This window comes from Lolium rigidum, chromosome 5 (assembly GCF_022539505.1).
Source record: "Lolium rigidum isolate FL_2022 chromosome 5, APGP_CSIRO_Lrig_0.1, whole genome shotgun sequence".
NCBI lineage: Eukaryota > Viridiplantae > Streptophyta > Magnoliopsida > Poales > Poaceae > Lolium > Lolium rigidum.
The window spans coordinates 45,838,162-45,854,472 of NC_061512.1; the positions used below are offsets into that span (position 1 = coordinate 45,838,162).

The 16,311-nt window shown below is 44.5% G+C and overlaps 1 protein-coding gene and 1 long non-coding RNA gene across 2 annotated transcripts; both read left to right on the forward strand.

Moving 5' to 3' along the window:
* The first annotated feature begins 738 nt into the window (after positions 1 to 738).
* On the forward strand, positions 739 to 3,139 carry LOC124655915 (plant cysteine oxidase 2-like). The gene is made up of 5 exons (XM_047194743.1): positions 739 to 964; positions 1,384 to 1,505; positions 1,605 to 1,767; positions 1,873 to 2,076; positions 2,720 to 3,139. The coding sequence occupies exons 1-5, from the start codon at positions 739 to 741 to the stop codon at positions 2,848 to 2,850; spliced, it is 846 nt and encodes a 281-aa protein (XP_047050699.1). The 3' UTR covers positions 2,851 to 3,139.
* A 5,818-nt stretch (positions 3,140 to 8,957) lies between these two features.
* LOC124654682 lies at positions 8,958 to 10,868 on the forward strand. Its single transcript, XR_006988419.1, has 2 exons — positions 8,958 to 9,273; positions 10,254 to 10,868. It is a non-coding gene; the product is annotated as an uncharacterized LOC124654682 (long non-coding RNA).
* The last annotated feature ends 5,443 nt before the right edge of the window (positions 10,869 to 16,311 follow it).

Consider the following 16,311-nt stretch of genomic DNA (forward strand, 5'->3'; position numbering starts at 1 on the left):
TGACGACCACAATATTATAATCAGACAACAATCTGTGACGATGAAATATTTTCGACAAAATATAACAATATGTTTTTTTTTAATTTTTCATGAAGGAGAATTTTCCGGCAAATTATAACCACTAACCGGATTAACGACCTTTGAAATACATAAGTTTTGTGTTTTCCGATCCAATAGCTAGTGCTGATGATGTCAACAAGAGATGGAAGAATTGCGTGTATAGAGAAAATTGCCATATACTGTAAAACAACGGTGCATAGATATCCTACTCGTACTTGGAATTTCCAAAGGCCAATTTGGTCGATTGTGCATACAGCATACTAGTCGCCACCCCACGTGAATAGAAGAAGAGCATCCAGTAGAACTGTAGTAGTTTCCGCGACAAAACTGTGGATTCTGGTCGTGCCGCGCAGGTGGTTTTGCTTTCCGCTTCCCAAAATGGCGGGCGCCACGCTACTACACCACCTCCTCCATCCATCTCTGTCTCTCTCTCCCACCCACCGGATTTGCTCCCCCGCTCGTATGAACCCCTGGCATCGACCGATCATCGGCATCACCGAGCGGCCGTGCAGGTGCAGCCCCTGGTTTCTATCCTCACCGCCTTCCTGCTTCCACAGTTGCGCGCGCATATATCTTTCTGTTCCCTGCCGCACCATCTTCCCCCACCAAGAACTTGCTCCCTGGCCATCGTCTAGCTTGTGAATTCTTGTTCTCGACCGAAAGATCCATTCTTTTTTTATGGGGGCGGAGGTGGGAGTGGCGGGAGTCGCGGTGCCGCCGGAGGCGAAGAGGAGGCGGGTGGTGGCGGCGAAGCCCACGGCGGCGGCGGCAGGGGGGAAGAGGCCGCGGCGCGTGAGGAGGCCGACGGCCGTGCAGCGGCTCTTCCAGGCGTGTCGCGCCGTTTTCCAGGGCCCCGGCACCGTCCCCAAGCCCTCCGAGGTCGACCTGCTCCGCGCAATCCTCGGTCAGCATCCCTCTCCCTCACCTCTATACTCTTTGTTCCGGTACTAATACTGCTACTAGTACTTTGACATGCTTGCATTCATTTAACTTCCTCAGCTGAGCTGCTTGTATGTACTAGCTAGTTCAGCAGCATGCCCATTTTGCTGAATTTGTCCCATGTAATTGTTGTGTAAATTTGTAGCATCTGGTATATATAAATATATTAGATGATCCGTTAGATTTAATTTTTAGCACATCCTGCTTGAGCTTTACTGGTTAATACTATTATGTAGTGTCATCGTTGCTTTCTGCTGAAGATGATCTGTACTACGTGCAAAATGTTTAGATGAAATGGAAATGGGAGTGTCTTGCCACAGAAATGCTGAAGATGCTGTTGTACTCCATTGACTGAATTTTAGTTGCTGCTGGTGTTATCTGCAGATCGGATGAGGCCAGAAGATGTTGGTCTAAGCTCAGACATGGCATTCTTCAGGGCTAGAGATGTGGCACAACGAAACCCAGCAATTACACACACAACGATATACAAATCTGAGAAATTTTCGGTAAGTGGCAGCGCAAAAGAGCACATCCAAGTTGAATTGTAGTATGGGCTAGCTGATACTATGTAAATGAATTTCTTGCTGATGTTCTTTGCTCTGCAGATGGTGATCTTATTTTTGCCGCAGAATGCGGTCATCCCTCTTCACAATCACCCCGGTATGACGGTGTTCAGCAAACTACTACTCGGCTCAATGCACATAAAGTCATATGACTGGGTTGATCCTGATCCAGCCGAGAGTGGCGAGTCGTCGCCTGACGATCGATGTGAGCTTCTGAGACATTCTGTATTTTCGCTGGAGTGCCTGATTTTGCTGTCCAATGCCCCGTGGCTCAAATGTGCTATAACACCGAGGGTTGATTTGCTTGCAGTGAGGTTGGCAGAACTGGTTGTGGACGATGATTTCACTGCACCGTGCGACACGTCGGTCCTGTACCCAACGGCAGGGGGCAACATGCACCGATTCAGGGCCATCACGCCGTGCGCAATCCTTGACATCCTTGGCCCCCCTTACTCCATCGAAGAAGACCGGGACTGCACGTACTACACGGACTTTCCATACTCTGAGCATCCCGGTAAGTTGGCAATTTTGGTCTCAGAAATGTAATCTGGATACAACATGGGCGTGGTACCAGTTCTGAATTTTGACAGTGAGCATATTTTAGGGCATGATTTGAGTGATAATAGTCAATACTTCATGTGTCCTTTTTTCCAACAACATTCGAGGGGATTAATTAAGAAGGATGACCTAGGCATCGATTGCAAGTTGAAACATTTGTATAACTTTTACATCACTAAAACAGCAGTTTGCCTTGTGAGCTGCCCACTGAATGCAGAAAGAGATCTGTTAGTTTAATAGCAACCTTCAGCTGGCCGGCTTTGTTTATGATACAGTCTATGTGCATCATGTGCAGGTGGTTAGTAGTCTTAGCACACGGTTTTGCGCATCCCTGGGTTTAGAAGCGTAGAATGTCAAAACCACTCGTAGATAAACAATGTTCGAAAACAGGCTAGACTACGTTTTTTTTAGGTAGAAAGACTACGTCTTTTAGGACAGTAATAATGTAATGCAGCTTCATCACAAAGATATTTGGCTCTTCTAAGGCTTTTACATTGGTTGTTAATCACTTGAAGGTGCCTCTGCTAATTAGATTTTTCAAAAGCTCACTGGACATTACTGTCATCGAAGACTAACTAATTTTGTCTTCTTGCTGACAGTGACGAGCACTGAGCTCATTGGCAGCGAACAAGAATGCCGGCGTCTCGCCTGGCTGAAAGAGGTCGATATGCCAAGGGATCTGAAGATGTGCAGTGTCCGTTACGGCGGCCCACAGGTCTTCGAGAGGTGACCCCCCGCCGTCGCCCATACATGCTTTCAGGCCCTTTACGACCGATGATGAGCTATCAACTCAACTCAAAGCAGCTGATGTCAGAATTGTCTAACCTTGTGAATACAGACAGCAGCAAGCTAATTGAGCCATAAGCCTAGGTTTTCAGTTTGTGTGTGTTGTCTCAGTGATGCCAGGTTATCATGTAAGAGTGTTTGCTTGATTGCTTTTACAGCAGCTATATGGACCTTGTCCACTTCCGTTGTTGATCTCTGTTAATGCAATAGATTCCACAGATTTCACTTGCTCAGCCTCAGCCTCTATATTCCACACTTTTCTGTTCGGAATATTGCATACCTTGACGAATTCTTCCATATTATTTTTGAGATTTTTAAACAACATCCTATTTTTCCATATTTATCAGACTACTTTGTCTTTTACTTCTGCGTTTTTTGAATTCGAGTAATCAGATTCTCATCATCTGCTTAGATGGGTAAAACCACCTTTTATATGCACCATGGCATCAGCAAAACCGCCTTAGGGGTATATGATCTAGTTCTGATATTTAAAAAATATAGGTTGAATGTAATGCATCTTTGTGTCAATATACCTCGAATCGCTTAATAGATTGTCTAGATCCTTTATTGGTCCTTGTATTATCTTTGCAAATAGATCATTGATATATTTCTCTTACTAGCATGTATATTCCACGGTTTTTTTTGTTGGGAATATTACATGCTCTGCCCAATTTTGTTATCAATTTCGAGTTTTATATTAAAAATATATTTTTCCTATTTATTGGACTACTTTGCCTTTTACTTTTTCGCTTTCAGATTTTTGAATTTTAATAATCTGCTTCTTATTTTATCCCTAGTTTTTTCTTCTTCTTTGCTGACTTGTCATCTCACCATCTTTTTATATGGTTAAAACCACCTTTTATATGAGCCGGCACGTTAGAAAATTGACCTTAGGGGTATTTGGTCTAGTTTTGATACATCAGAGCCGGTAAAGTGTGTCTAATAATACAAAGATCACATATATATTTCACTTACTACTAATTTTGCATCCTCTATATTCCACACATTTATTTCGTAATTTTGCATGTTCTAACCGATTCTGTCAGTTTTGAGTTTGTAAGACAACATCGTATTTTCCATATTTATAAGCCCACTATGTCTTATTTTCCCCTTTGTTTTTTTGTTTGTTTTTACAAATGTTTTCTCTGTTGACTTGACATCTGCGTATGTGGCTAAAACCACATTTATATGGGCCGCCACGATAGAAAACTGCCATATGGGCTGAATTTTATGTACAAGTCCAAGCTAAAGGCCCTAATCCATTTGCATGGAGGCGGGCCAATTGAGACCTGTCTGAACTGACTTGAAAATTATGCCATACAAAACAAAACAAAAAACTAGTGCTCCACAAAAAAATCACATATAAAAACTAGCTGGCATCATAATGATGCTGAAAAACAAATTAGCGAATTGCTGCTCTATTTTAAATATAAGATGTTTTAGGGGAACCTCGAACCGTTTCGTCCTGGGCTCCCGCGAGTCCCAGGGCGAAACCCTAGTCCGCCGCCGCCCCCAGCCCCGTCCTCCTCTCCCCCGCCTCGCCGCCGCCAGGAGGCGCCACCGGGCGAAGCTCGGTCGACGTCGGCGGCGGCGGGGCGCCTTCTCTCCTCCTCACGGATGGCGGCGCGCGGCGGCATCGGTCAGGCGAGGCGCGCGGCCGGGCGCGGGCGTGGCGGCGCGGCCGTTCGACGGCGCGCGGCGGCTCCGCGGGATGTGCGTGCTCGGGGCGGCGGCGGCTTCCGCGGAAGCTTCTGCCACGGCGGGCAGCGCGAGCTCGGCCCGATGCGGTCTGATGGAGGCGGGCGGCGCGGCGCGAGGGTGGGCGTCCACAGCGCCTGGCGGTCGGGCGGCGGCGCAACGACCTGTGAGTGGAGCCGGAGGGGCATCGCGGCCAGGGCGGCCGCCTCGCGCGCGGGCCGGGGCAGGGGCCCCGGGCCCAGCCGAGCCCACCAAATCCCCAGATCTGGTACCACAGGCAGCCATGGGCTGCAGGTGTTGCTCTGGCCACTTCCAGGTCTGTGGTGGTGTTGCTGGCCGACGAGAGCCCATGGAGGCGGATCCCTTACTATGTGGTCCTCCGGGCTCCCTCGGATCTGCGGCGGGCGGAGTTTGGACGCCGGGGCGGCGGCCCTGGACGGTGGGTGGCGACGTCGACTGGAAGGCGGGTGGCGTTCGCTGGTGTTGGTCGATCTCCTTGGCCGTGTGGACGGTGAGGAGTCGGCGGATGGCTAGGTGCGGCGTAGTCGTGCTCCGGCGCGTTCTTTTCTGTTCGTTGGTGTCTCCACTTTTCGGTCTCTCTGCGCCAGATACGGCATGGTTGGTCCTCGGACTGCCCGTTCTGCGTCCGTGCGAGTTCGGTGGGGAGCTGCCGGGGGAAACTCTTGGCTAGCTCGGTGCCAGCCACATCGGCAGCGACGATTCTATCGCCGTTCTCCTTCTTGATGGGCTGGTGAGGTAATCCTCCCCCTATTCCTCTTCTTCCCGGGTGAAAACTCAGGCTACGGTCGGGCGACGATGGCGCAATGCGTCGTTCTCCTCCTTGGAGGCGCCGCTTTGGGTCGAGGGGACGGAGGGCTATCGGTGTGGTGACAATGACGGTGGTGCGGTTTGGGTGTGTCTATGGTGAGGCCTATGGCGGCAGTCAGCAAGTTCAAGGCTTTTTGGGGCGCTTAACCACCTCTATGTTCTGTGTTGGCCGATGAGATGGGTAGGGTCCCTCCTTCGGCGGCAGCAAGGCGAGGCGGTCTCGGAGCTGGATCTTCATCTCTTTGATGCTGGTGCTTCTACTCTTCGCTTGGCACGTCTCTTTCCGTCCACGGCAGTTCTCCGTAGCTTGTACTTGTGGGCTCTTTGGTGGCGCTGCCGAGTGGAATTCTCCCTGGTTCCTCTAGGGCTTTGCCTCTTTCTTTTACCTTGTTCAAGTTTGTGTAATGAGCACCATTGTATCATAGCCGGTTGATGGCTTTATTAATTTAAAGCTGGGCTCTCGAGCCTTATGTTTTAAAAAAAGATGTTTTAGAAGTTATATTTAGAAACAGAGAGAGTAGACCAATACAATGTTACCTACTTTTGCCAGTTCGCATTCCGTTTGTTTAAAACAAAAGAACAGGGGGTTCAATGTGTCCATGTCAACTTTTCTCCGTTCCTTGGTACATTTGATGTCCTTTCTTACTTTGTAGTTAAAGAAAACCGTGCCCTTTTGGCTGTCATACGAGTATATCCATACAAACCTTATTCTTATTCAGTTATTCTTAACCTTGCTTGCATAACTGCATTTCGTTTTGCTTCCAGAATGAAAACAACGAGATGCCAATTTTGACATTACTTCCCATAAAAAAAAAGCTTTGCTTCCAAATTTCTTCTATTGTGTTGGCACACTTAGCATCACAAGTAGGCGATGCAGTATTAGATCTAAGAAGTAAGAACCATATAGGTGTAATAGACAATACGGTTGACACCTAACCCACGATATGATCCGTGAGAGAGACAGAGAGGCGTGACGAAACTAACAAAATCAAGTGGAGGATATATTAATCAGTGTCACTTAATAAGTTAATATACGGCAATGGCCAATCATGAAGATGTATAAAACATAATTAAAGATTTGCAAGTACTAGATTTGGTGAAATTATGTACATGCATCAGATTCTGCAGATATTACAGAGCTGGCGTGCACATGTGGATCACGTGCATGACAAAGCTTGTACAGTTCAACGTTCTAATTTTGCACGTACCACTACGTAAAATACGGCAAGAACAATCTTTGATTGCCGGTAGGAGAGGAGCAGAGAGGGGCGATTGTAAGGCGACTTCTAAAACCAATCAAGGGTTCCGGTGTTGATATCTGTCCACTCTGTTTTCGATGGTCTTGGATCCTTGAAAGTGTGGCGAACTACGACGTCTTATCGGTGGGAGGGTTTTCTTTTTTTGTTTAGTTTATAGTTAATATCTTCTTCGAGATGTTGATGTGGTTACATCTTAAAATCATAATAAGGTCACACCCACTCTATCCTCGCTTCGATAGTGCGTCTAGCCTCAGCGAAGGGCCAGTCGTTTTTCGTGTTCGTTTGTGTGGTTTTAGATCCGTCTCTTTCAATTTATGGGTTTCATTTTTGGCGATTGATGTTGCTCTAGTGTGCTGATCCTTTGGAGCCTGGGCATGACAACTTCTCGTTTGTATACTACAATAAGCTCTACTACAACAAGTTTTTCTAGGCTCTGGTGCGAGAATGGCAGTGCTCCTTCGGCTTGTGCCTATAGTCTTCGCTAGATGGTACATGGAACCATTTGTAATCTCCGACTTCAATTATTAATCTCTTAGTGTCCATGTTTATGTTTGTAGAGATGGGATGTTAAGTATAAATGGATTGCCCAACATTTATCTTCGGTTCAATTTTCGATCTTTTGGTTCTACTGGTTGATGCATGAAACTGAGGGTGTGTTTGGTAGCTTGGGTCTACCCAGATATTATCAACCGAGATTTCAAGGAAGAGAAAATGAACATGATCCATGCTCCCCTCCTCATTCATTCATCACCTCCTATCTACCTTGATAATCAGTCAACCTGCTTAATTATGAGCACAACTGCAGGCCAACATGAAGAATCCTTGCAGGTTGAGCCGACGGGATCATCTTCGTCATATCTTCGCGGATGAGACACATGGCCGGATTCTGCTGCATCCTCGTGGCCGGTTTGATCTGCCACCTCGGCCTAAATGTGCTCGAACTCTAACACGACAAGTTCATTACGGTCGGGATCGAGCTGCTCGGGGTGAAATTAACTCGTCGATAGAATTGATCAGCTTGGTATGGTATGCGGATACACAAACCTCACCCCGATCGACCAAGCAAATCAGCAGCTTGTGCTGGTGCTTACGTGCATATACATTGTCTGAAATAGGTACGTGTACCACGCGCGTGTCCCACGAGCCTAGTCCACATCGAGCAGCAGGTTGTCAGCCACGGATTCCGCGGTGTCCTAATCGTAACAGCGGAGCTAATCGATCGTCCTCATGATCTGACAGAAAGCTAAATCGATCGCACAGTAGCTCTTCCACTTCTTGATCTGTCTGCCGCATGCTCTGCCTGGCCGCGTGAGTATATTGCAAGTTGCAACACCTGGTCACCTGGAATATTTAACCACGGCTATTTTTTTAAAGGGTTGAAGCATATGGAGGCCAAAAGCACATGATCAAAACAGACTAATAATATTGTTTCACATAGTCCAGACTCCTCCCGCGGAAAGGTGAAATCGGACTAGCTAACGGCATATAGTTTCCTTTAATTTGTATGTTACATATACTTCATGCAATGGAAACATAATTTACTCGAGTGACATAAACATCCTTTTCCGCATATTTAGTTGAGACTCCTCCCGCGGAATGGCGGAAAGTTAAAATCGGACTAGACGTGTATAGACTTTCTCCCCAATATATAAGTACGTAGTAGTAGATGAATTGGCAGCAGGAGAAGAATTCACTCCACTGACCAATCAGTGGATACGATTAACCTGAAGCAGTTAGGCTATTATTGGATAAGAACGAACAACTGTTTTCAACACGTCAGACGTTGATCGATGCGTCTCTTTATTTTCACTTCTAATTTTATTGCGAGGATGTCGATGTGTCTTGGATCTTACTGGGATGCACGTTTCTTTCACCCAATATGATTCGCCTGCACGCTGAGTCAATCATCGTGCATGCAGCCGTTGCTGTCAAGGAAAAGATCCAACAGTATTAATTTCCAGTTGGCAAAACTAGCTGCTGTCACAAGTCACAACAGCTCGCAGGCCGATCCGATCCCTCAAATATAAATGTGGCACAAACTATATATACTTGCAGCTCCGGATGAGGGTGGCCGCAGGTTTCCGCAGGCCCGCTAAGCCGCGCCACCAAAGAAACGCCTCGTGGCGTCGCGGACAACCTGCTACTCTAAAGTGGGCTTTGTGGCCCAGTCCTGCCTTGCCTTCTCGGCCCGCCGCCCGCACCGCATATCAAACACGATAGGGCTTCTGCCTGCTCCGTCGATCCCCACCTGCGCCACCGGCGCCTACGCTCCACCCATGTGCCATGATGCAGCAACCTGCTCCGCCCACGGCGCTGCCTGCCCGCTCCCCCACGCCGCCGCCTTCTCCTCACACTCCATGCCATACGCCGCCACCTGGATCCCCAGCGCCGCCTCAGTCAATATCTGGCGACTGGCGTCTCCCTAAAGCGCTGGCGGCGCCCCAAGATCTGTGAGCGGCGGGGAGGACAAGAACATCGTCCTTGGCTTGGGTGGATGCGGCGGCGACGGCGAGGTGGTGGATGTGGGGAGCGGCCTGGATTTCTCGGGCGTCGGCGCTGTGTTCCCAGCGGACTGTGACGAGGTTGGCAACTACTCTATGAACATGTCGAATAGGAATGATTACAGCGTGATGGAGTACTATCAATGGCTGGATTATTACCAGTTAGCACGAACCTGTTGATTGCTTGTCTTCTCTCATGTGGGTTGCATGTTCATTCCTACTACAGTTTTGGACAACTGAACTACCTGGATAGGTTTCTCTCCATGTTTGATCTCCTAGTAGAATCTGAACTTCTACTCCTGCAAGTTAGTCTGCTATCTGGATATTTACTCATGGTTGATGATGGGTTGCTTCATCCACAATGGGTTAAAATCCTGTCTGATAGTATTTCCCCATTTTATTCCTATGTTCAAAACTACTCTGCATGCGTTGTCCCTTCCCATCTGTAATACTGTAGCAAACAAATACTGCAAGTTTCGAGACAAATCCAGAGGATAATTTTGGAAAAAGCAACCTGAAAATTTTGCATAGCCTTTTGGTCTCCTGAGTGTCAACTGATTGCTTGGATCTCTCGAGTAGTCTAAATCTGCTCTCAAATAAGGTTGTCTCTGTCAGCAACTTTGTTGAATCTATTCCATTTTAATCGTTTATTTGTAGAAGTACTGATTGCTTGGAAATTAGCGACTTGATAATGAACTCAAAGTTCTTTTCCAGGAGATGCAGAGCTTGACTTGTGTTGTTCCATTGTTTACATAAGTGCATTGTGTTTGAGTATTTGTTTGTTTTATCTCTCTCCCTGGATGTAATGCTAATGAGTAATGGGCACTAGCATGATTGTGTCTAGGACTGTTAAGGCCATTTGTAAGTAACCTGATCTGACCTGTAGGCTATGATTTAGACTTTAAACATTACTTCAAGGGACATTACTTCAATGCTTATAGGTAGCAGATTTAGGGCATCAGGACCTTCATGACAATATTTATAATTCATAATATGGAGGATCTGGTATGACCTTCAAATCCACGAGTCTGAGAAACCTTCATGTTTGTTTATTCTTGCAGCTTCAATTTTACTGACCATGGAACGCTCCGTAGTTACAAAAAGTACAATCTCATTATAGACTATGTTCTGATTGACACATGTAACTACAGCACCAGGTTACAAGCTTTGACCGCAATCACTAGTCTTGAAGATTGATATTCTTCAATTCTACTCCAAAACTGCAAGGCGTAATGATTCCGGGGACGCGGCGTGGATCGATTCTGGCGATGTGCGTGGAACGATTGACGAGCTAGGCGACGCCCACGGCGTGAATGGATTCCAGCGACACACGTGGATCGATTAGCGAGCAGGACCGGCCATGCGCGGAGGAGGAGCTGGCCGGTGGAGGAGGATCGATTCCGGTGGGAGCTGGCCGGTGGACGGCGGAGGGATGACGCTGGTGCGAACGCGAGATTCCAGTTTTAGATAGGGTTATTGATGTCTTTCACAGTGTTTTCACCTGGTCGGAACATTTGTTTAACGTTTTACAAGTATGTGTATTACAAAGTATTACTAATCACACTCCAATCTTGCAGTTTTAAATTTGTCCCCGGTTTCAATATAATTGCTAAATTATTTCAGCATGTAATGACACTCCAATTTGGAAATTTTCAGATTATTTCAGACTTCTCCAATCTAGTCGTTTTGAGATTATTGATTTTGCTCTGTAATATATGTCAATCTAGCTAGTCTTGCAAATAGACTACTGTCATGTAGCAAGATCCTGTTCAAAAAAAAATGTAGCAAGATAGTCTTGCAAGTACATTATAGCATCAAAAAAGCACGGACGCACATGCCAACAGGTAACGCACAAGCATGGACGCACATGCCAACAGGTAACGCACGCGAACGCAGCCCACATCAGCTAACGCGTGCGCACGCAGCGCACAGCAGCTAACGAGCGCGGACGCAGGAACCCGCGAGACCTGCACTTGTCCGCGTAGGTGCGTCCGCAGGCTCCTGCTTGTCCTGCGTTCTGCACTAGCGGCTCACGCGGCTGTAGTGGGCTCTTCCGTGGACTTGTCCACCTGCATCCTTACTTGCAGCAAGTTCCTGATCAATTTATTTGTATTTCTGTACCTGGTCCATGGAAGTTCAGGACACGCATTTCCGATTTCATTTTCTTCTTCTGAACTAATTAATGGGCCTATGCCTATGAAAGAAGCTTCACAGTGTATTTTGCAGATTATAAGCCAGAAATAGGTAAAAGGACATGACAGAGAAAGCATAGCAAACCAAAAGAGAAGATCTTAACTCCACGACACCAAAAAATCATAAACGTCCCCTGAAAACTGAGAACCTTGTTTATGTAATACTTTAATTTTGCAACCTTTTTGATCATTAGTTCCTAAGATGCTTGGTCACTTTGTGCTCAATCCAAACTAAATCATTTCCATTGAATCGAGGGAATGTATTTGATGCATGTGTTAAGACTTCGGGTACTTGAGATTCTTAGAATTTCTATTATAAAGAAAAGGTATATGTGAAAAAAATTAACATGCGCATATGCAGAAAATCAGGAAAAAGTATGAACAAACTTGCACTAGAAAAAAGGACGAGAATTTTCAGAACCTAGGTACTCTTCATCCCGTGGTGAACAATAAAATCGAAGAAATATTTAGTTATATACAATATAAAATTTAGATGTAGCGAATGTATGCAAGGTATGTGCATACCAAGTTTGAAAATTAAATATAAAAGTATGTAACTTGTGCAAAAATGATAGAGTGAGCAAGAAACAGTGCAATTATTTTTCTTAAAAAATATGCAAGTTTATCAAGGCCATATGTACATGCATGATTTATCTAAAAAACTAGAACTTATAAGTATGATTTTGGGGGAAGATTTCTTAACAGGTTTAGTAGGGTGTCAAGTGGGATGCCACCTAAGTCCTACTTGTAGTGCATTTTGGTTTTCATAGTGTAAATTTTGACACTAGAATTTGAACTAGAAAAGGCAAAATACACTCCAAGTGAAATCCCACCATGCTCCCACTTTGACACCGTAGGGTTTAGGAGTACCCAAGATCTGCGTATTTAAGAGAAGAGAAAAGGATTCAAATTATTTGTTGAACTTTGCAACTACACCCACTTGTCTTTTGCTATGTACAAACCAGAGTTGATCTTTTTTTAAAATAAATCATGCATATACTTATATTCTACATCATACACATTTTTTTAGAATGACAACCCCCGACCCCCAGCCGCCGCCTGAAATATGAATGGAAACCAGTACTCACATCCATACGAATTGAACTTGCGGTGGGATCCAATTATTATATTTTTCTTTATGATCACGCGCACCAGACATTACATAAATCAAAGAGGGCATATAATCAAGAAGGAAAAAATCCCACCCACAAATTATTACCTTGTTCCAGATAAAAGCATGACCAAAGATATAACTTAACAGTGAGATTAGCTCACTTCGGGACCGACCCCTGTTAAAAAAAGCTATATATAAAAAGATGCTGATTAATTTGTTTATATATCCCCATCGGAAAATTTTGTTAATTTATATTTATGTAGCCAATCCATCGGTCAGGACATGCATTTCTGGTACATTTTTATCGAATCAATGCATGGGCCTACAGTTGATTTCTACAAAAGAAACATCGCAATATGTTTTGCAAGTTATATGTCAAAAGTAGGTAAAAGAACATGACACGCAAAGCAAAGCTAAACAAAACAAAACAAAATAAACCAGGAGTTATCAAGTCTACGTACGCTTCCAACTTAAAAAAAACAAATCCATGTCTCCGAAAAATCATCAACGTCCACTGAAAATTGAGAACCTTGTTTGTGCATTAATTGAATTTTGCAGCGTTTTTGGTTTAGGGGAAATCCAAATATTTTTTATTGAATTTCGATCCATAGTTCCTATGAAGCTTGGTCACTCTGAACAGATGAACCCAAAATAAATCTTTTACATCTATTGGACGACTTGTGGCAAGAGCTTGGGTAGTTATGAGTCTTACAAAAAAAATACTATGTGGAAACGAATTAACATGCACATATGCAGAAACTCAGGCAAAAATATGATCAAACTTACCCTACAAAAAAGGAACAAAGGCTACAACCACTTGCCTTTTAATAGGCCCGGGCGGCCACATGTGCTGAGTGTGCAGCTCGCACAGGGCCCCATAGTTTTGGGGGCCCCAAATTTCTATATAAACCCATATATTTGTATAGAAAAAAAATAGAAAACGAAATACCTGGGCCTTGGAAATCTGCACGCGCACGGCTTCCTAACTCTGTGTGATCGTGAGACGAAGCGCACGAAGCGACACATCACGAGAAGCTACTCACGAGGCAGCCGCCAGCAAACCGTCCTCGCCTAACGCCTCGGGAGCGACGCGGACTCGCCTCTTCTCCGGTTCTCCTCCTCAGTCCTCACCTCATCTGTCTGTTCCGATCCTTCGAAGAAAAGGCAGCCGCAGTGAGCTGAGCAGCGATGAGCAATGTCTGTTCGACTAGTCCACGTCTTCGAATCCCGCTACCGCGACGCCGGATGACAGTGACGGAAAGCTCGAGCCGTCACGCATCCCTATTCCCTCTAACGACTAGATGAGGTAATTCGATTTTTCCTCAATCCTCTTCTTGTATGTTCGGTGTTGATCGCTGATCATCAATGTTGCAGCATGCGCCTAATCTCTTGCTTTGTTTTTTTTGATTTAGTGTTTTGCGAATCAATGGGCCGCGGTTCGGGTGCTAAACGCATAAGAGAAAAGAAATGAAATGAACTATGATTTTTTTTATTTTGAAGAACCCTAGAAGGATAATGTTGTTCAAATAAACATTATGTAACCGGAAGTGGAACTGGCATGATCCTTAATATTTCCAAATGTTGCATAAGATATTAGAATATATCCGTTATATTTGTTAAAATTTTCAAATTTTCTTATAAAATAGGGCCCTATTTTAGAGTTTCGCACAGGGTCCTGGATTTTACCGGCTCGGCCCTGCCTTTTAATATACAAGTCGCCGTTGATCTTATTTTTGCATAAGCCATGCAGATGGAGTTGCAAACGAGTTGAGTTTAAGAGACTTACACTAGGCTCAGCTCAGCTCGTCTTAAAATCCGTGCAAGGTCAAATTAAGTCCATAGAATCAAGAAGGAAATAAATATTCCTCCCACTATTGTTCCCCTTGTTCGACGTAGATGTCTGTGCAAAGCCATTAGAAAAACAGTAAACAAGATCTCACTTGGCACGGGGAGTGGATGTATGTATGTTCGAAACTTCGAATTCTCTTGATGTGAAGCTTGTGGTAAAAAAAGGATAAACAGATCAAGGACTTCAGTATTAGTCACACAACCTGTTTATTTTTCTCATTATCAAACTTTACTAGTCCGTTCGTCTATAAATAAATGTTGGAGATTTATCTAAATTTAATACCCATATACTAAAAAAGTGTAGATACATCTGGATTTAGATAAATTTAGGATATACTTTTATGAGGCAGTACCAAAATCAAACGAACATGTCCAAACTTGAGGGTGCACAGATGACACGTACTCCCTCCGTCCACAAATAAGTGGACGCGCGCGGTTTCCAAGAGACCTTAAGTTTTTTGTAAAAAAATTCTTCATTCCTTCAATCAATCTGCTCATTAATTAAAAAGATGCTTTGATTTAGGTGCTAATAAATGTTGTGCATGCTAGTAACCAATAAAACAACATTGAGAAACCAAAAATAATTAATGGGGGCTGAAATCAAGACATGCACTAGGGATCTAAACTAAAAATATATACCAAAAATTCTAGATGTACACTTATTTGCGGATTTCTTAGAAGTCTAGATGTGCACTTATTTGTGGATGGAGGGAGTATGTACATTTGGTGCATGTATTTGTTTATGAACACCTTGCATGGGCGAGATCACCCACTGGCTCAATAAACAAAATATCCGAATCTTCTGCCATACCGGGAAACAGCTGCAGCACGGGTTTGATTGGTCGGTACATTGGATGGATCTCCGCTGAAAGAAGATACCAACACGGCATCGCAACCACCCTACTTACCTGCATCTCTGTACGTACTGTATATTCCATGTACACTAGTATTATCGGTGCCGTTGACTCGAAACAAACTAGAATCAAAATAGTACGAGTACTACTTGATGGCATACTCTGGCACCACCACCCGCTCTTTTAACTATAGTAGTACTCCGTACGAATTAACATGGGCGGTGAACCATAGGGCACAGGTGAATCATGCATATACTCCAGCAGTAGTAGTGTACTTACTTCTTGCTTTGCTTAGAGCAAGTACAATAAAGCTGACTCAGCAGGCTATAAGAACTAAAATAGTGTTGTTTTGCTTAGGTGGATGAGAGAGAAGTGAAGAGAGAAGACAGATGGGCTCTCATGCAAGAGCCAGCTCTTGACGCGTCTCCTAAAGACTTTGTGAGTATGTGTGGTGGGCCTTTTACACATAAAGTTATCAATCCTTAAAGCCAACTACTGTACAAGTTAGCTATAAGCTGACTATAGCTGGCCTTATAGCCAGCACCCGGCTGCACTATTGGAATTGCTCTTAGAGCATGTACAATAAAGACTAGTCAGCTGGCTCTAAGAAATTAAATATTATATTTTGGCTGAGTTGGATGAGAGAGAAGAGGAGAGAGAAAGGGAGTGGGCTCTCATGCAAGAGCTAGCTCTAGCACGTGCTCCTAGGCATGTTGTGAGAGTGAATGGTGGGCCATGTACCACTAAAGTAGTACTTTTATGTAGCTCACTATTGTACATGTTTGCTATAAGATTGGCTATATGTGACATGGCAATGTGTTATAGCCAACGATTGACTCCACTATTGTTCTTGCTCTTAATAACCAACTTGTGCATACCTTGATTGTTGGCGGGGACTGCTTATTGTGTCTAATAATCTACCACCACATACCCTCACTTTCAAACATTTGGTTAATAAGTGTGGTGGATCATATACGCAATGAATCATCAAAAAAAAACTAGCATAGCAAGCATGTTTATTCATCGTGGGACTCCAAATTCTCAGCAAACCATGTCGTATGTTTCCAAACGAATTTAGACATTTGAAGCATTTTTCATGAATTTGCGCTAA

Coding starts and splice junctions, on each gene's coding strand:
- LOC124655915 (XM_047194743.1), top strand. CDS start 739: ATGGGGGCGGAGGTGGGAGTGGCGGGAGTCGCGGTGCCGCCGGAGGCG. Junction 965..1,383: donor CCTGCTCCGCGCAATCCTCG/GTCAGCATCCCT, acceptor TGTTATCTGCAG/ATCGGATGAGGCCAGAAGAT. Junction 1,768..1,872: donor GTCGTCGCCTGACGATCGAT/GTGAGCTTCTGA, acceptor ATTTGCTTGCAG/TGAGGTTGGCAGAACTGGTT.